This window comes from Anas platyrhynchos, chromosome 25 (genome assembly GCF_047663525.1).
Source record: "Anas platyrhynchos isolate ZD024472 breed Pekin duck chromosome 25, IASCAAS_PekinDuck_T2T, whole genome shotgun sequence".
Lineage (NCBI taxonomy): Eukaryota > Metazoa > Chordata > Aves > Anseriformes > Anatidae > Anas > Anas platyrhynchos.
In genome coordinates this window covers 4,459,581-4,480,143 of record NC_092611.1, presented here as the reverse complement: position 1 = coordinate 4,480,143, position 20,563 = coordinate 4,459,581, and the positions used below count along the sequence as shown (strand labels likewise).

Sequence of the window (20,563 nt, the reverse complement as noted above, 5' to 3'; positions counted from 1 at the left end):
AAAATGGGCAGGTTGTTGCTTAATTTACTCTTTGCTTTTAAGACAGAACATCTGAAGCAACGCCAAGGAGAGTTCATTAGGCTATGAGGGCATCTTACTGAGGTATATAAATACACATTTCCCCCATGATTTAAATAAAATGGGCAGTTGTTAAAATAAAGGTTAGAGTGGCTTTAAATGGCCTGCGGCAGTTTGTGCAGCACACTCAGTTCCTGTGAGCAATGATTACATGATGCTCTCTTGGTAGAAATAAACACCTATCCCACAACTTTTAAGAAACAATTAAGGCTCTTGTGAAACTCTAGTGAGGATCTCACTGTGACGGAAACAGGCTGCACTTCTATTTTTTAATTAAAAAAGGTAATGGCAGAGATGTATCAGACTGAAAGCCCTTTCAGTTTCAGGCCTTTGCTGGCCAAACTGTTGGAAAAGGGCTATTGTCAGCATACTATTTTCCCTTGGACTTCTACCTACGCGTGTGCTCCTGGGTGCAGCTCTGCAGTACTCATCTGGAGCAGTTTTCACTCCCCAGTGCAAGGGGACATAGAAGCAAACACCACCTGGACACACAGCCTAGCTTGAATGTACCCTCAGCCAGTCCCAGCATACACCCAAAAAAATTAACTCCAGCCCTTCTCTGCCCTTCAGTATATTGTGTGGAAATTAAAAGTTACTTATTAAAACCAAAGGCTGTATACTTGCAGTAGCTTAAAAGTTATTTTTCAACCAAAGTGGAAGGAACTCATCGGATAGGTGGCAGCTGAACCATGGAACAGGCTGTACTTTGTTCTCGCAAGGCAGAGTGCTTTTCAATCCAGCATGTAGCTCTTCCACACCAGAACTCGGCAGTGACTGATGCTCATTCCCCAAAGATCACAGGCTTCAAAAGCAAAGAGAATGGGCCTCTGTCAAGCAGTCATGCATGTCAAGATAACTCACGAAGGCAACCAGTTTAGCAGTTATGGAAGGAAGGAGATGGTGATGATTCAAACAGCAAGACTCTTAAAAACTCAGCAGCAACACTCAGAGATGCACTGAACTCATGCGACTAGATGCACATTTCTTGTTTTGTTAAACTTAATGCTAGGGACAAAGTCGCATGGCTACTTGCAAGAGGATTCACAGAAATCTAAAGTGCTTCACACTGTAATCATCTTTCATCACTTGATTGTAAGTTTTGACACTGAGAACTTTATTATAAATAGAACAGTGTGGGATTATCTTGATTATTCTTTGAATTTAGAGGCTCTTTCACATAAGCAATACAAGGAAGTTGTCATTTCTTCCGCTTCTCATTTTTAGCTTCACAACTAAAAGGATTTGTACAAGGACTTCAGAATGTCCTTGCCTACCTCCCAGTCCACAGCCTTTGGCTGTCTGCTTGTTTGACAGACTTAAGGTACAAGAGGCACAAAAATCAACAAAGTAGGACAGGTATTCAAAAGAGCATTATCACCCCATACTCTGTTCCTGTGGCATATAAACTATTTCAAGCGCTTGCTTAAAAATGGTGTGTTGGTGTTCTGCTTATTCAATGCTTGCAGCTAGCAACTTTGTAAATTTAAATACTCAGTTTCCTCCAGCCCACCCCTAAGTAGGGGAGCTACTGTACAGAAAGACTGACACACCCAGCCCAAACCTCAGAACAATTTGCTCTGCTTAGTTGCAGTTGGTCTGAACAGCAACACACAAAGCTCCAGCTGAGGCTTCTGTCATGAAGCTCCACTAGTGCTGGAAAGTGCTGAACTTTAAGGCTCGTCTCTTTAAATATATTATATTCAATAAGACTTAACTCAGAGCAAAATACATTTAAAAAAAAAAAAGACCACAAGAGAAACCATGTTAGAAAGAACCATCTTACAAAGGAAGATGGACAATCTATTAGCCCTTGGCAAGCTAGACAATCATGTACATAAAACAACAAGCTGTACAAAACTGAATGGAGATGGCAGAGATTTGTAAGGCTTTCTGCACTTTTATTCTTCTCTTGGTCCAACATTTCTTCGGATCTCATTCAGAGATAGCTTCAAGGTCACATCAGAACAGCAACAAACTCATCTCTGGTATGTGCAAAATTCAAACAAATTTATAAAGAGAGAAAATTGTAAAGATAAAAACCAAACTGAAGGCCAGGATCATGGGTTAAAATATTTCTTCTGAGTCCAAGAGACTACAGTTGGGGCATATTTGAAAACATATTCCAAGCTTTTAAAACAAGCTAGTCTTTTTTGACTGATAAAAAGATTTATTTGTTGTGGAAAATGAAGAGAGGATGCTTCTAGTGAACATTTTCTTTTTCCTTTCCAATATACTCTCATTTGCTGACAGACTTGTCCACACAGTGACTTTTTGTATCTCCTCCACTTCTCATGGGTACTTTTTTACTTTTTTTTTTTTTTTTTTTTTACAGCAAGAACCGTCCTGAACAAGGACTCTCATACTACCCTTGACAGAAATTTGACAGAGAAGTGGAATCTGCTCAACAAGAAGTTTGAGCTCAGAGATAGGGCAGAGGTATTTTAAAAGTCTCTATATAAATATTACATTTAATGTGTTAGGATTCTACCTCCAGGATACATTACAAATAAACCCTGGTGTCCAAACCACAATCTTAAGTCACGTATATAAAATCAGTGACAGCTAGACTCCACTGAAAGGATGCAAGATGCCTCTTCTTCATGACTTTGAAAAACCATTGAGCTACCCCTTCCAAGCAAGTTTTCCTGGTTAAGGAATACCCTTAAGGAAGATCAACTGCTTTGTCTACAACCAAAAATGCACTGAAATGACAGATGGCCATTTGTAAAAATTTTCAGATGGAAAAAACAAAGAAAAGGAAGACATTTCTTAAATGCTGAATGCCACAGAACTTGGCTCTACAGCTCTGGACTGAAACGTTTTATAGATACAGGATCTTTTGCTGTGGAATTTCTACCTAGACAGCACAATGCTGACTCCAGACAAGCAACGTGTGTTGCTTTCAGCACGTGACAGAATCCAGTCCGATCCCTATCCATGACTGTGGTTGGTTGCCTTGGGTGGTAGAATGGAAGATGACAACAGATTCGGGGAAGCTCTTGGAAAGCAATCTGTTTCCAAACCAGTGTTCATAGCTGATCTTGGGTCTGTTTTGGAGATGGAGCTGTTGTCACAACCACAGTGGAAACTGCTTTAGTTGAGCCAGACACCGTTCCCTGCTGGAGATGGGAGGCTGGTACTGTTTGAATTCGGACCTGTTTGAAATGGAAAGAGAAAAGTTCAACTCATGTCAAGAACAAGCTGGTGACACGTTGCACCTGCATCACACTGGCAACTTATCTGCTTCTGCCACCAAAAATTCAGTTATGTGAACACGACCAAGCACCAAAACACATCAGGAGCAGAATATGGCACAAGAATATCCTTCCATCCACTGTTCACTTGGAAGGGTGGCAAGAGGTCTCAAGATTAGAGACAAAGAACTAAAATCTGATGTGAATAAAAACCTATGTATCAGCTGCTATTACAAATTTTCAGAAGGACTTGGATCCATTGGATATTTCACTTCTGAAGACTTGTTACTAGCAGCTCTTAAAGTAGATTACTTTTTTGGAATTAAAGAACACTAGGTTTCCAGACTGAAAGACGGTTATACAAAGAAGCAATGTGATTTCTTCAAGAAATGGTGACCTGCAGAAGCCGAAGTAGAAAGCGCTACAAAACAAACAAAAAAACCCACCAAGCATTTAGAAAAAATCCTTCAATCAACTGGAAACGTTTCCTAACAGGACTTTTAGTTTTACATTCATTATACTATCAGAACTTCAAAAACATTTAAAAACCATATTTGGATGCAGGAAAAGTAAAGGAAACAATGCAGTGCACGTACTTAACGCAGATGCTACAGCCAAGCCGTGAATCTGTACTTTTTATGGAAACCCATGCAAAAAATGTAAAGTCCTTGTGAATACGTCAAGTCATCAAAAAAGCAAACAATAGCATCATTCTCCTTGCCTTTACCTGTGTGGCTTGGCCTTGCTGCTGCAGCTGCTGCAGTTGCTGTGCAGTCAGAAAACTCACTGGTTTGTTCCCAGCGATCAGTTTTGTCCCTGCTGGCATTGTAGTCAGGATGATATTTCTACCTAAGCCACTGATGCTAAGGAAAGAGAATTGTTGAAAGGTCAATAAACAGCAGAGCAGGCTAGATTTTCCACAAATTGTTCTTCAGTTGCTAGGAGACTGCAATTACTTAGCTAATTTACAAATTATTTTAATTTCTTTTTCCTCTCACAACACTGACAAATAACACAAGTGAAAAGTTTTTGCCAACATTTCTCACAATGAGAATTACCTATCATAAACCAAACCCTCTAACTCTGAACTGTGTCTGTTAGTCTGATCAGGCCCAAACACTTCCCAAGGAATGCAGAAAATAGCTAAGCAGAGTGTTCTGCCGTGTAATATTAACTGAGGGAGACACTACTAGAATTTATGAAAGAATAAACAGAAAGACTGCAATACCTGAATGCCAAAGGAACTTGCATTGAGGCAGTTAACATTGCACTAGTTTCTTTAACGGAGATGGTCTCAGATTGCAAACATCTTTTAGGTACGTCACCAGCGTAATTCTTTCTCAAACAAAGAACTAATCTAATAGCTGGTTTCAAGGCAAAGAACATTATTTTTTTTCACTCTATTTGCTAGAACCTGCATCTCAGGCACCTGCACAAAGACTGCATTCTCATTGCCAGGCACTGCATTCTTTCATTTTCTTACTGTTAATGGGTCCTATCAACAGACTTAAGTCACTACCATCACCTGCTTGCTAAAGGAACCTAACTGAGCAGAGAACTGCCTCAGCCTATTTCTAACGCAAAACCACCGGATGCAGAGTACTCACTTGGCCCCAAGGTTGCCCTTGATGATGGGGGCAGTCACCACACTCTTGCCTTTCACTGGCTGGCTGATCACTGACAGAGGTACCGTTATTCGTGCTGGTAGCTTACCCTAGAGAAGTTGAAGAACACGTGAGGAGCCACAGGGAGAGAAACTGCTTGACAACATGCAATTACCACTCAGCTTGCTGCTCAGGAGCCCCAGGAGTAGAAACCAACAGCAGTGTTGCTGATGAAATCTGTGTGCTGTTTCAGGCTAATTAAAATTCACCTCCATTTCATTCACTTCCCAGTTGCCTCAAACCTGCAAACCCACATCATCCTTGCACTACAATATTTCTCTGGGAAGTATCACTGCATCTGCACAGAGTTTTAATCCTTATGCAACCATGGCACTATCAATTAGCTTATTCAACTTTCACAATACAGCTTACAGTACATTCAACTTTGGGCATTAAAATTGTATTAACATACAAACCAGTAAAAAAGTTAATACAAGTAACAAGCACTTGTGACCCCATTCCAAAAGAAATTATTTCAGAGGCACGGGGCAAGATGCTGTACTGCACTAAGTAGAACTTAAGATGAGCCAAGTTGATCTCACTCACTCTCTCGATGGGAGTTAATGGAAGACAGACAGCAAACTGTTGTCTGGTTATTCAGTATTCAGCTACAGTTCCAATACCATGAAATTAGTTGCAGGCTTGCATTCTACAGTATTTAATTCGAGCTTTTGTGGATATAAAGAGAAGTCTTCAGAAAGAAACTATCAGTCATAAACCATCATTCCTTTTCTCACCCACCTCCACAAAAAGTTCAGCATTACTTACTGCCTGCGACGTAGATACTACCGTGGTGCTGACAGGCACCTGCCGCACAGCGGTGGCTCCTGTGCCTAGAGTTATTGGAGTCCCTGCAGCTCCCGAGGCCACAGCAACTGCTTTTGAAACTGTGGCGCTCATGGTTGGTAATGAGACAGCTGAGGTATGGACTGTGCCAGCCACGCTCACTGTTGAGGATGCGGGTACTTGCTTTGCGTGAGTAGCTACCGTAATAGTCTGTCCTGCTTTGGGTGGCATCACCCCCAGCCCCTGCACTATTCTTATAGTAGCAGCCGGCTTGGCCTCCGTAGATGCCACCGTAGTAATGGCTTTGCTCTTCTGATCTGCCACAGTCATGCCCAGAGCAGGCATCAGTCTGAAAGCGGAGCTTGTTGGCTCTGCAGTCTTTAAGTCAGGAGTCACTTTAACCACTGTGCTGCCAGCTGGGCTGGAAGAAGACGAAGTGGCGGTGCTAGTCTTGGCCGGAGTATCAGCAGTCTGGACAGGATTGGATGTCACGTGCAAAGTTGCAGAGATGCCTTTTCCACTACTGCTGCTTCCAGCAGCTGCTGTGAAGAGGTCCTGAGTCAGTTTGACAGTAGTGACTTGAGATTTGGCCAGGGTGGCCATCATGTCCGGGGTGATACGCAGCACAGTCTGTCCCTTCGCATCCGTGGTGATTGAGGAAGGCGGTAGGCGCAACACGTCCTTTCCTTGGATCCGAAAATTAGTAGCTGTAAGTGGGATGCCACTTCCTGGCTGGGTCTTCATGCCAAGCTGCCCTGTAATAGCCACCTGGAAAAGACCAGAGAAACAATTACATCAAACCAGAATGCAGTCCAAGGCACAGTCAGACAAAAGTAAAGCTTCCCCACAGGCTGATGTTTGCGCAGTGTTCTTTTCTCCACTGTGACTAGCATTCAATGGGATGCTACTGCTCACTGCACTGCTGAAAACGGATTTGGCTGCTCATTACATAGCTTTCCCTAAACCATATGAAATACTCTGGAATTGGTTCCTTTTTCAAACAACACAAATGAAAAAGATCAGCATCTGAAGATGGTAAGTTAAAGAACCAAAGTTAAAGAACCCATGCTAACACATTTTTCACCTGTGCATGAAAATGGGGCTCAAATACGGCAAACCACCGGGGCCTAAAGCTGCACGGCCCATCAACTCAGACATTATAGCTCACTGTAGTTTTGACTTTAACATCTGCGTATCATGTCTGTCACAACAAGTAGGAAACAGCTTGGCCACTCTTGTCTTTCCCTCCCACTCACCTGCTTGATGATATTCTGGCCAGCCACGTTCTGGATGACAGTGGTAGAGGAGGTGCTCGTGGCAGAACTGCCTGGAGAGCTGGTTACTGGCTTTACAGCAGGACTGGGCGCTGCAGACAGTCCTGTCACGGTGATGCCTGCCTGTCCTGTTACGGAGGTTCCTGGTCTTTGCACCTGCACTGGGCTGGTTTGAGCTTTTACTGGTAGAGTCATCACAGCCTAAAGCAAAACAACACAAAGGCAACTTAAGAGCAGGCTAACACAATCCTGACTAATACTTGCTCTTTCTGTCTTGTGCCTTGGTATGCAAATTCTGGACTTTTACTGCAATGCAGAAATTAATGGTGCCATACAAGCTGGTAATGGGGACAAAAAAAAAGGGACACCAAACAGCTTTATTTATACTTAACAGTTTCTATGCTCTGTAATGCATTTACTGCATGTCCCAAGACAGCAAGTAATCCCTGAGCACCATACTGAAATACTAGGGAGATCCACAGATTAGAAGTCAGAGCTACTCCCGCATTTCCACGTAGCCAGTCTTACCTGAGGCAGCACTTTAGTTTGCGTGGCTGTAGCTGGAACACGGATTTGAGGCACTGATGTAGGTTGCTGCTGCGTTACCACTGGGGCTTGCTGAGACACAGCGGGGAGGCTGGACTGGGCAGCAACCACTCGGACCTGCGGCAGTCCCGAGGACGTGGTGTGACTTACCACCCGGGCGGGAGGTGCCTGGGGCCCAGGCTGTGTCTGTGAACTCTGGGCTGTGGAAATCAACGTCCCAAGCTGTGGCATGGTAGGGGATGATACCAGAAGAACACTATAGAAAAGATAAAAGCCAGGTCAGTACAGATGCAGAACATAACTGAGAAAGAACTAGGAATACTCATACGTGATATATGAGACAGAAGGGGAGCATACCTTTGGCTGGGTTTTGCTGGCTCTGACCCAGCACTAGACACAGTCTTGCTAACTACAGACACTGGTGGCGGTGAAATAGGCGTTGCTGGCAATGCTGGTGCAGTTGGTGTCACGGGAGTCACTGGAGTTGGTGGCATGCTGGAGTCACTAAGGCTCAGCTGACTGGGCTCTGATGCACTGCTGGGGAGTGCCTTCACAGAACTCTCCTTGCTACTTGACTTCTACAAAGAAACCAAGCCAAACATGAAGGCCTTTACAAAAACTGGCTGTGACTGTTGCTCTCTGAGGCCTTTAAATGGATCTATACAGTTACAAATGATGCCCTGGTGCAAAATCCTGAAGTCACAGACGAGTGATGGCCTGCCTTCCTCACCTGCAGCCACACATGGGTTGGTCAGTGTGGCTGCTCTTGTTCTCAGAGAGAAGGGCAACTCAGCAGTGATAAACATTCAAAAGATTCAGATATCCACATTGGTTAATTTGCCAGCTGCAACTGTTTTAGAGGTATCTCACATCAATATCAAAAAAATAAAAGAAAGACATCCAAATCCTGACAGCTTCAGCACTGCAAGAGGGAGAGCAGCAGACATGCTCCACACACTCTGTTACAGATTAATGTCAAAACTGGATCTGAAGAGACTGTCCCTAAGATGAGGAACCCAAATGAACTCAGTTGACCTTTGTTCTCTCAAGATCAACATGGATTACAGTCAAAGCTGGGAGACACAAAGCTCCCTCTCTCCTACTTCATTCTGTGCACTGGTAGTAGACTCTCACATTCACCAACATAATGAACTGTTAACTCAAAAAGCAATAAAACAGGTGGTAATTTTTTTTTTATCCACCTTGTTGGATACAGAATTTACAGATCAAGATAAACCCATACCTCATTCCCAATCACAAAAGCATCTGTGCAAAGAAATTTACCATTTTAGCTGGAGGTTTTGGCTTCTGCTGAAGAGCTTTCTTGGCCTTTGCTGCAGCAGCTTGAGCCTGATGGATCCGCTCTGCAAATACAAATTACTGGTTACGAATCCTGAACACAAGCAAACTGAATTACCAAAGTGGCCATCCAAAACTTTCATCTTCAGAAAAGAAATTAAACACACAGGGACTTGTAATAGCACAAAGGAATACCAAGGCAAATCAGCCCCAAAAGGCTGGAACAAAGATGTGTTGAAGTTGTCAACCTAAATAAATCTAGAGTTGCAGAGTGCTATTTTTGTGACAAATACTCACTACAAACTAATACGCTGCTCTGCAAGACTTGATTTAAGTGTTGATGGGCTAACACTAGCAAAGTGACTAGGCTAGACTGGTGAATTAATGTTCATTATCCTGAAGAAGCTCAAGAGCATGGCAAGTGAAAAACAACATGAGATTTAGACATTCTCAGTTCTGAAGATACAGAACCAAGTAGTAGCACCAAGCCAGGCTTACCAAACTCTTCCTCACTCCTGTCCCGGTGTAGATAGATCCACAACTTGCGCCCAATATCATATTTCACGCAGGGATCTTTCTCATAATGTAATCGATCCAAAGCACCACTAACAACGGTATTAACCTGAAATTCAGAATTCATGGGATTACAAGATGTCCCAGGTTGCGCTAGCCAGAGGTCACGTACAGAAAAGCCAATCCTGTTTGGCATAAAACCAGAGTGAGCTGCTACCAATCTTCTTTTGGTTAAGAATTTACTGAGAGCAGATGTTGCAGCATGGGGCTCTGCTTGCCTTTGTGGATTAAACGGAGCTTCACCAAACCTGAGAGCTCTGAAAACTTCCTGTTTCTGAATCTCATATTGGAGCAGGTGTATGACAGAGTGTCAAATCTGTGGCTTTTCTAGCTATTTTCCTTCCTCCAGAATTCAGTGCAGATTTGCAGCAGCTCACCATAACACTACAGAGCTCTAATTTTCCAGTTGAAGTAGTATAAAAATTATTGGGCTTTTGTCACTGCATATTGCCTGGGTCTCAGCAGTGTTTTTTTTTTTTTTTTTTTTAAGAGAATACAATTGATTCTCTTAGATAGCATCCAACTTACTTGAGCACTTGTGACATCAGGAGCTAGGAACTGGGAATCTTTAAGCAGCTCACAGATTTCAGCACGAGTTCCTTCTCCATTAGGAAGGCGGGCAGCAGCATCACGAACTGAAATAGAAAATCAGAGCTTAAGCTTCCATCCCTACCATGACTGCTATATACAAATACTTCGATAGATATGTTTCTGTACTGCTTTCTTATCTCCACCTCTTTTAGTGCCCAATTACTCACTAAAAGCTAGTCTCCATGGTCTCTCAGGGCCTCTGATGACTATATGAGCAGAGAACACAAATGCTCATTTTAAAGCACATCAACTGTGCTGGCTTGGTGCCTGGAACAACGAATGTGAAGACCAGCACTCAAACCCTGAATGACTTCGCAATGCCCCAGTTTCACAACAACAGGCTTAAACCACCACTCTTTGTTTTCCAGTTATATGAGCCTTAGCTTCAGCCTCATGGACTCTCCACTTCCCATTTTCTCTCAGATGAAAAGTAACAGATGCTTCCTTTTCTAGTTATTCCTGCTCCCAGCATTTCATCAGCTTATTTCATAAACTTATGTCATTTCTTCTTCATTTATGTCATACCAGTTCATCCACTTTTCCCCTTATAATGTAGATTCCTAAAGTCATTGCTTAGGTGGACAATGGTGTCTTTTTCTTTTGTTTAAAAAATATTTTTGGCAAAGGACGCCATCGCCTTACCAAGAGACAAGATGGTGACATATGCTGGTCTGTCTGATCGCAGGAGAGAATGCTCTCGGGCTTTGTTTAATGATGTTTCCTTGTCAAACACCCCCTTCACAGGACCAACAACTGACTCAAAGCCATGCATACGGAAAGTGAAAGCTTTGTGGGGCTGGCTGTAACGGTATCGTTCCTGTGTTTTTAAACAAGAGCACTGAATTTAGCATGTATAGATGCAAAGACTTGAAACTTGTAACTGAATATGGGTTAAATTACTATCATTCTGTAGATAAAGTGTTTTGTTTTGTTTTTTAATTAAAGCTCCAATATTGCTGTATAAACTTATTTTGGATCAATACCAGCATTATCTACTTCAAGCAGAAGACAAAGCAGCACATAAAAAAGTGCCCAGGTGCAATATATCGGGTTCACTCTTAAGCAGCTGTACAGACTACAGAGGTGCCAGAGACAGACATTCTGCCCAGCAAACAACTCTGCTTGCAGTGGCAATGTGCCATTTCTTCTCATCTGGCAAGAGAGATTTCCAAAATTTAACCCGGGTGGTCTACCATGCAAATAGCACATGTACCCAGGGCGAAGACTCCTCATCATGTGTTTACCCTATAAAATACACAATTTTCCAGCAAGGCCACAAGCCTTAGAGACACAATGGGACTTTTATCTACTACAGACAAGATGACTAAATGTATAGGTGCGCTTATTGCCACTTATCTTCTGTTTTTTACACTTATACATGTTCAAAAAATATAGAAACGTCATCTTCATCTGCTAGGAGACGACAGAGTAGAGAGAAATGTTGGCACTAACAGTATCAATTAATTTTGCCCAATACTCATTGGAAATAGAGCTGGTTTTGAGATAAGCAGTTGAACTATATTGTTAGCAAGTTATCTGAGGCTGATACCTATTTCAAGGCAGAAAAAACATTTAAATCTTTTGTGTTAACAAAGTTTTTGTAGAGTATACAACTCCCATCCCATACAAATTCTCTTTAATGGCCAAATCTCTCAGTATGTGTATTTAAAATTGGAAAGATTATCTTCTTACCTGTTCCTGAAACACACGTTTCTCTTCTCCAGTACTAGGCCGGACTACGTAGTCAGTCCTTCTGAAACAAAGATCACCATCAGTTCTGAGCAAAAAGTCCACAGCAATCACAAAGACCCAAAGGATTTGCCACCCCACTCTTACTGCAAATTCTTCCGGCACCATAGAACAAATTCTGAAAGCATTTATGCTGATGTAAGTAAGTCCCGCAGAGATCTTAGAGTACACTCTATAGCCTACCTGAAAGTAAGCAAGGACTGTAAATAATCTCGTAATCAGGATGCAAGTTTGAGTACAGGTCTGCTCAGATAACAGGTGAACTTGGGAAAACTCAGCTGACTTTGCAAAGTATAGTTAATACATTTGTAAACTCACACTAACAAATTCCCTTCTGCCCCACGATGTAAAATATTTTTCTTTTAAGCAGACAGCTGCTCAGATCTAGAGGTGCAAGGACCAAACTCCACAGCTTTAGCACATACTGCAGAAGTTTTTAAGCAGTATTATGTACTTACACTCTGGGAATTGGTGTTGTGGCATCTGAACTGTCTTCATTTTCCTATCAAAAAAAAAAAAAAAGACATGTCAGCATTGGATACAGCCCATCAGGTTTTAGGCGGCTAAAATACCATTTTTTCTGACTCACTTTGAAAAAAGTCTGGTCCTTGGTCTCCAACCAGAGCTGAAACAGGGCTGCCAATTCCTTCTCATGATCTTGGCAAGAACCTAGTCCAAGAAATCAAGACACATAGGAAATAGAAATAATTTGTTATTAAGCCAGCTGCTGCTTGTACTTCCCAACCACCTCCTACTCCCTTCCAACCTCTATGCATCACCAGTCACAAGGCGTCTTACACACTTCACAGATGCTCCAGTTTCACTACTTTAACACATTCAGGCTCAGGAAAGTGCTAAAACCTATTAAGCCCCCTATGTTGATATGAAGGATGGTGCTTCAACTCCAGGCATAGCAACCAAGATACTGTTTGAGATACAGCAATGATACATTTGCAAATGGTCCCCAGTTTCCAAAGTGAACCCAGTCACCAAGTCCCTGAGCAGAAACAAGTGCCTACATAACCTCCACCAAAGACTGTGAAGGGGCCGGAGGAATACCTTCCTGACTCCAAATCTCAGCCAGTTTAACCCTGTGAATATGACCAAGAGTCACTATAGTTAAGAATCAAAAATTCTGCCTAGCAGCTATAGCAAAAATAAAAAATGCTAGACATCTGTAATTCACTCAGTATGAGTCTGGGCACATTTATGAGTCAGCAACATAAATAAAGTTCAATGCCTTTGCTCACTTATTCTCTGTCTGCTCTTGAAAATAGTGTATTGTGAAAGCTTTGAATGTAAAAGACATTTTTGCTCAGCTAAAAGAACACAAAAGGCCTAACAGCTTAAGTAATAACTCTGCTGGACTTTCTCTCTGGACTGTAGCAAGCTAGAGTCCTGAAGAAAACAACTAACCTTTACCATAGTAGAAATCATAGAAAAGTACAAGTTACCAAGCAATTTCCACTGCTGAGTTTTTTCCTTGAATTCAACAAAAGGAGAGAAGCTGGATGGAACATCTGCAATGAAAGATGTGCTTTTCAGATACAGCAAACAAGTGCAACCCCCAAAAACCTACTGTTGTAACACGAATTGTCAAGTTAGACTCATAGTGACAAAAAAAATCATTGTAAAGTGATTATGTAAGTGCGCCTCTAAATTTATACTTGCCTGAAGGAAAGGTTAGCATCTCGGAGTAACAGTGCAATCCCAAGAAAAGAAAAGAACAGGATAATGAGCTTTTCGTCTACAGGCTGTCAGGCATGATCCTGTTCACATGCTGTGAGGCACAAGGAACTGCTGCTGTATGGTAACTATTTCCTGAGCTCACATGAAACAAACTTTAGATTTATGGTATTCACCAGTATTGTGGGCAACACTAAGGATGAGCAATGACCACAACAATATACATTGTTTCTCCCTTTAAAACTTCCAACTAAGCAAATCAGAACCACAGAATAACTTTGTTTAAAAGGAACCTGTGGAACTTAGCTGGTCCAAGCCCCAAGTCAAAGCTGGGCCAACTTCACATTTCCAGTAGATTGCTCAGGGCATCATCTAGTTTATTTTTCATTATCTCCAAAGACAACTATAACCTCTTTGTACTGGGAAAAGGCTAATTTCTTCCTGCTTCAAATATCATGCCTGAAGCACACAATCTAAACAGGAGAAACTGCCTGTTTCAGTTTCACATACACTGGAATCAAGCTGGGTCTTATCTACTATCCACATGCAAACTGAGTCTACCACAATCAAGAAAAAGAAAACCATACAGCTTATAATAAAAACACTGTCAACAATGCAGTGATTTATTGTAATGATGAATTAAAATTTGATTGGAGGTATAATATAAACCAGCACTGATTGGAACTGAGGTACAAGCATCCTATGTATTTTTAACAGCCGTTCTTACCTCTGCTGTCACCTGTTAGGTACTGTAAGGCAGGTAAAACCAGCTCAGACCAGTTAGGGGCAAAGGAGAACCAGTTATTTAGTGCACTGGCAGGAGAAGATTGCCAATCTAGAACTTTATCCTCAAGCTGAAAAGGAAAAATAGATATTCTATTAAAAATCTCACACTTTAAACTATGAATGTTTTAATAGAAGAGAAAAGCAAAACAGCTAAACGCGTCCAGGGGAGGAAAGATTTTATATTCATAAAAAAAGATCACCTGACTTTTTCAAGTAACCATAAAATGGTATTTCAAACAACAGACACCAAAAGCAAAAAAAAATTCTCCACCATCACCAGCTTTGATACAAAGAATTTATCTAATTGTGATCTAAAAACAGATATGGAAAGATTTACGTGTGCAATAGACTACAATTATGAAACACATTAAAAAACAGAATGTGATATGCACTCCCAAAGAGCTGCCTTTTTTTCTGCGTGTGCAGAATCTACACTAACGTAATTTAGAGCAGGACACCTCTGGGGAAAATCACTATTACAGAGCTATAAAAAAATTCTAAAACCTAATTTGGCTTTCTGCAAAGATTCCTAAATATGTGGGTAGTTTCTTACCACAGAGAGACTAGCAGGTCCTTCCAGATACAGTATCTCCAAAAGAAGGAAAAAGAAGCTGGAAGATATTTCATTTACACCAAGGCATGGCTTCATCTCTTCAAGAGGTCTTCAAATGAAAGAAAACACAAGCAGAGTACAAGTTTCCTGAGTAAGTATTCACCTTCATATACAGAGATGAATATTCCATATTTACACATTCCAAGATGCACAGAACCAGAGACAATGTCCTTCACAGAATCATAGAATGGCTCTGGTTGGAAGGGACTTGGTACCATCCAGCCTGGCCTTGAGCACCTCCAGAGATGGGACATCCACAGCTTCTCTGGGCAACCTGTGCCAGTGCCTCACCACCCTTACAGTGAAGAATTTCCTCCTAATCTAAATCTCTCCTCTTTTAGTTTAAGACCATTTCCCCTGCTCTATCATTACCTATCCGAGTAAAGAGTCCTCCTCCATCCTTTTTATAAAACCCATTTATGTACTTAAATGCTGTACGGAGGTCTCCCTGGAGCTCTCTCTTCTCCAGGCTGAACATCCCCGGCTCTCTCAGCCTTTCATCAATAGGAGAAGGCACACCTTCAAGTGTGCCTTCTCTTCTTAGCTCTGAAATTCCGCTGCTGCCTAAGATGCTTCATCCCACCACGGGTGAAAGAGCCAGACAAAACAGAAACAGAGATAACTACACCTAGTAAGATCTGCAAAGGTACTGCAAAAATCTGAGCTGCAACATCCATTACGCTCTTCATCCCCTCAAAGCATTCAGGGCCCCCTGAAGCACTTACTCCTCTTTGACAGATGACAGAGGGATGGGGGAAGGATCCTGAGACAGTGATGGAATCCCGTCTGCATTGCTAAGAGAGTCAGCCAGATCTTCCACCTCAGATTTAATCATCTTCAGCTTTTTCTTCTTTTTATCTTCCTTTTCTTTCACCTTTTTCTTGAGGGTTGCAAGGTCAAATAAGGCTTTAGATATGACAAAAGGTAAGAAAAATAATGAGAAAATATCTTACTATATTTCAGTGAGGATCATTAACTATATTGTTGAGCATGTATTCAAAAATGTACATAGTGTAAACTCATTCACTACCAGTCCATTCCAGCCTCCTACTTACTTCCATGATTTATTTATTTTTTTTTAATTTCCCCTCAATGCACTGGTTTTATAGAAAAACTTGATTTAAAAAAAAAAAAATACACATTTGGAATCAGAAAGGTGAAGGCAACTGCTTAGAGCAGAAATACAAGTTAAATTCCATCAATTAGTTGGAAGCACCTTCAATAGAAACTGGAATTATCTATTTGCAACTGCAATTTACAGTTTCAGAGCAGCTAGCTAGCTATGTAAAGAGCATTCAGGAGAGACTTCCTACATCCCTAGCTCTTCATACCCTGTGTTTATGCAATGCACAGGTACCAGTTCCAGCCACTGACCTGCTAAGGAACCTTTCCTGCCAGCATTCACACGAGTCATGATGTCCTCAAGAGTCAGATCTGCTGTCATTAAATCTGGGTGATCCTACACGGGACAATGGGATAGAAAGGAAAATCAGGAAAGCAAAAAGCACTAAGATAGCAACAAGAGTACAGAGGATAACCAAATACTGAGATGTGTCAAACTTATCCGGGATCAGCATATAAAGTTATTCACTGCAATAAAAACAGGGAAGCCTTCCAACCCTGAAATCCAATCTTTTCATCAACTAAATCAACTAAGTTTAGTAATCACACATCAATAAAATTACAGAATACGTCTAAACAGGTAAACATAAACAAGAGTTGTATATGTCCTCCAATGATTAAATATAGATTACATTAAAGGACTGTAGGGGGGCCACACCTGGAAGCACTTTACAGCTAAAAGAAAAAAGACAAAGAGACAACATCTAGTACCAGCCACCCCAAGACTTTTTATCAACTTACAGGCTGACGTTTTCGTTTCTCATGGTGCTTCCTCAGCATGATCTTCAAGTCACTTTCCCCAAGTTCTATCCTGTCTGCAAAAACAACAACAACAAAAAAAAAAAGTCAGAGATAATTTGCAGATTTTTGTTTTCTTACTTTATAGACTACTTAAAATACTGTTTTCTATTTGTTCCCACTCTCAGTAATCTTCAAATTTCAGTAACTCAAGGAAATTCAGTCTTTTAATCAAACAGTTTATTTCAACGCTTTCTTCCTTGGTTGATCAGATTTAATTGCTTATGCAAGCATGGAAATGAAAAGTGAGAACGAGTTGTGTTGCACAAAGGCTTTTTGCAGGCTTGATTACAGCAACCTTCAGAGGGATTCCCTTAGCACATACTCGAAAACAGTTCAAACCATGCTATACTAATGGCTTGTCCATTATGGAAAAATACAACAGAAAAATCAGTAGTACTACACAACCCATAAAAACTTAAAATACTGACTTTTCAAGGAGAAAATGTGAGAAGATCTGAATGTTTTGGGGACTACAGAAAAGAAGCGTTACATGATTTCCCATGAAACAACAGACTATCCCAGCCAAATTTTTGCAGGTTCTCAAAGTAATTCTCATCCCCAATTCCTTACTGACACCTAGTTTGGTTCTCACCTGCTGTCTTCATGTCCAAAGTTGATAACGTGGGTATTACTCTCAGGGGAATCGGTGGACTTGGACAACGTGCTGGAGAACTTGGAGGCCAGGAGCTTAGATCTTAAATATGCAAATAAATAAATAAATGAATAAATAAATTTCTGCAAGACTTATCACCCCCAAACCTACATTCCCATGTTCATTAGCGTGCAGCTAATAAAATTGGAGTCCAATTTTCATTCCTCTATTGAAGAGGCTGTCCTCACATTAAAAAAAAAAAAAAAAGCTTTTTCTCAATTCACACTTAAATCTTTCCTTGAGTACAGGGCATTACCTTCTTCATCAGAAGACAAGGTGGTATCTCCACACTCCTCTTTCACTTCCCTCAGAATCTTCAAGTAGCGCCGATGTGCCCGTCTGTCCCGTTCTTCTGCATCATATGATGGTGAGAAATGCTTTCTCCTCAGGGTCATATCAGGGCCTCCTTTCCTAGCTAACTCCAGCAAATGCTGGAAGATGAGATATGAGTGACATTAGCTATCTTGGTTACATCTCTCTAAGTTAGAGTGGTTAAGCTTAACTCACATTTTCAGGATATTTAACATTCGGAGCTGATGTACTAACTACCTCGATTCTTTACAACCCTTAAAATGTAAGGGAATTTGTCAGATTGGCAACTATAAAACCAGTATTTTAGACCATCATTTAAAGGGGTGAAAAAGGCAAGAAGGGAGCTAATAAGACATTTCTGCATCTTCATCTGCACATACAATGCCTCACCGTCACTTTACGTGGACTGTTCAGAGGACCCTAACCACTGGTCTTGTATCCACTTGTACAGTTTCCATACCAAACGTGTAACACAAACATGGGAAACTTTTGAAGAAAAGATTTATCCCTTATGACTATAGAAGAAATAGCTTCCCATACATTTCTGTATTCTTTTTCCCCTATCACTATGAGGCATTTAATAAAGCCACTTTCTTCTTCATCCATGCATACAGTATGTTGCGATGCCTAAGCTTAATGAAATGATAAGCAAGCATTTACAAAGGACACGTTTCAGGTGGCAGAGATAAGCTGACAGCACTATCTACAGAGGAAGACTTCATCAGGGATTTACAGCACCAGAACCAGAGTTTTTTTTATCTATTCTATACCAGTCTCCAATGAGGCTGTGGAATTCACACAACTACCTATTTAGCAAAGTTACTTGTTTCACAATGACATAAATGGCAGAAAAATTGAGGCAGATTCACTTGTTAAAATGAAGTGCCAAGAATGAAGCCCGGGGATGAGATGGGCATGGAAAAAACACACTACGCTACACAAGTGAGAGCTATGAAAGATTCAAAATCTGAAGTTTGATATGCATCTCTGCAAACATAACAATGCTTCTAGTGTTCTTGTATTATACAGGCCACTGGAAAAACAGAAAAGCAGCATTCAGTAACAGAAAGTCCTCTGAGAATTAGGAATGCACAAACACCAAGACACTTTGTTGTAAAGACAGCCTATTCGTTACAGAACACAAGAAGGCGATGACCAGGCCCCAAAGACAAGATACTCACGTTGCGGGAAGCAAGGATCTGCTTGAGCAGGCGGTAGAAGTACTGCTGCTGAGAGCTTAAGTAGCGTTTGTACTGGGACTTAAAACAGAGCTGCCGGTATTTCACAACTTCAGGATTGAAGTGCCCATCTATAACAAAGAGGTTAAAATTACTTCAGTTTTCATTAACTGCAAGTTAAGAACTTAACACCAAAAATACACAAAAGAGTATCACACTCACTGACCCCGAAAGAGTTTCTGGGCGATGTGCAGTGGATTTCCAAAGCGGAAGTTTTCACCACTGAACAATGCAGAGATGATTTTGTTTTGATGCTCTCGGTTGTTTTCAGGAAAGCGAGGCAGGAATGTTTTTAGGTGGTCTCGCTGCGCGTCTGTCAGCACCTCCTGCCATGTTGACAAGCTGACAACTTCAAAGAAGATCTCAGGCTACAGAAAGGAAAAAACAATAGCAAAGAAAATGTGTACACGTCTTTAACAACTTTCTAGCCCTCAAGGCTTTTTGCAGTTAAGTAACATAGGACATGAGACAGTGTAACACATCAAACACAGAAAGCAACAGTGTAAGGAAAAAAGCCAAGGAAATAAATACTGTTATCAAGTAGCAAATAAATTCAAAACTTTTAACAAACGGAACTTGTATTCTATTCTCAAATATAACTGTAAAATAAAAGGGATCTTTATCTAGAAAAATAATGTGACAGAAAAGTCTTTTAAGAAGTTTTACTGATATTATTCAAGGCACTATTCAACATCCTTTCCAGGAGTCAGAAACATCCCTTTTCAGTTTGCTCTCCCTGGTAAGCCCCAGGACAGGAAGCAAACATACTGTTTGTCAATGCTGTGGGAACATAAAAAGTTTGTAGTGCTACTCACATCCTCCAGAAGGTCCTCGGGCAGACTAACCCTCGTTGTGCCCAGCATGCAGTCCTCCATGATCCGTGTGCCGTTTCCATCCCCGCATGGCCCCAGCTCCAGGGGGTCGGTCAGCATGTGGTCCAGGGAGTCCATCCTCCTCCCTCTGCGGCTCCTGAGCAGGGGCAGCAAACCCTCACCTCACCCACCAGAGCCCCCAGACCAGCTCCATCCCGGGCTGACAACATCTGAGTCAACATTTGGTGAACCCAGGATCCTTGCGGGTCCCTTCCAACCCGGGATATTTTACGATTTTAGGTGTTTTAACACAAGCTGCACAGCCTGCTGAGGGACACAGACCGTGGCTCCCGAGGGGTGCTCTGGCAGAGGGCACACCGGGCCAGCAGCCGCGACCCTCCCAGCATGACAGGAAAACGCCTCACACCGCTTCCCACCCAAAGCCCCAAAGCCCCAACCCTCGCGGCGAAAACACCCCAAAAAACCACCCAAACCCACCAAAACCAGAGCTCCCGTCCCCAGAGCCCCCCACCCCGTCCCCAGAGCCCACCTCCTCACCTCAGCGGCGCCGCCCCCTCCTCACCCCGGGGCCGCGAGGACCGAGGGAGCCGAGCCCAGCCCCAGCCGCCCTCCGCCGAGCCCCGCTGCGGGGGGGTCGCGGCCCGGGGCCGGCGGCGCTGCCCCCTCAGCCGCTGCCCCCCTCAGGCCGCCCGCGGCTCCAGGCCCCGCGCACGCGCCCCATGGCCCCCGCCGCGCCTGCGCAGAGCCGCGGGAGGGAGGGGGGGGG

The 20,563-nt window shown here is 42.2% G+C and overlaps 1 protein-coding gene across 3 annotated transcripts; it reads right to left on the bottom strand.

Annotated features, from left to right (window-relative positions):
- Positions 1–1,951: 1,951 nt before the first annotated feature.
- NFRKB (nuclear factor related to kappaB binding protein) lies at positions 1,952–20,538 on the bottom strand. Of its 3 annotated transcripts, none has more exons than XM_027444384.3 (26): positions 20,327–20,538; positions 19,780–19,933; positions 19,131–19,332; positions 18,908–19,035; positions 17,671–17,845; positions 17,355–17,456; positions 16,703–16,776; positions 16,214–16,298; positions 15,565–15,745; positions 14,780–14,888; positions 14,168–14,294; positions 13,209–13,274; positions 12,344–12,423; positions 12,213–12,256; positions 11,698–11,758; positions 10,648–10,822; positions 9,943–10,049; positions 9,340–9,463; positions 8,827–8,906; positions 7,900–8,120; positions 7,525–7,798; positions 6,979–7,197; positions 5,705–6,490; positions 4,880–4,986; positions 4,000–4,135; positions 1,952–3,233 (listed from the first exon to the last, which is right to left on the bottom strand). In XM_027444384.3, the coding sequence occupies exons 2-26, from the start codon at positions 19,912–19,914 to the stop codon at positions 3,108–3,110; spliced, it is 3,924 nt and encodes a 1,307-aa protein (XP_027300185.2). In that variant the 5' UTR covers positions 19,915–19,933; positions 20,327–20,538; the 3' UTR covers positions 1,952–3,107. The 3 variants fall into 3 exon arrangements, with proteins under 3 accessions (XP_027300185.2, XP_027300184.2, XP_027300186.2); XM_027444383.3 differs by having other exon boundaries at positions 20,335–20,538; XM_027444385.3 differs by having other exon boundaries at positions 11,698–11,755; positions 20,335–20,538.
- Positions 20,539–20,563: the final 25 nt, after the last annotated feature.

Bases quoted from the DNA above. Each gene is read 5' to 3' on its own strand.
- NFRKB (XM_027444384.3), bottom strand. From the start codon at position 19,914: ATGGACTCCCTGGACCACATGCTGACCGACCCCCTGGAGCTGGGGCCA. The intron at 14,889-15,564 runs GTAAGTGCTTCA...TTTCATTTGAAG, and splicing joins CTGTCATCTGTCAAAGAGGA to ACCTCTTGAAGAGATGAAGC. The intron at 13,275-14,167 runs GTAAGAACGGCT...CTTTCATTGCAG, and splicing joins CCTAACAGGTGACAGCAGAG to ATGTTCCATCCAGCTTCTCT.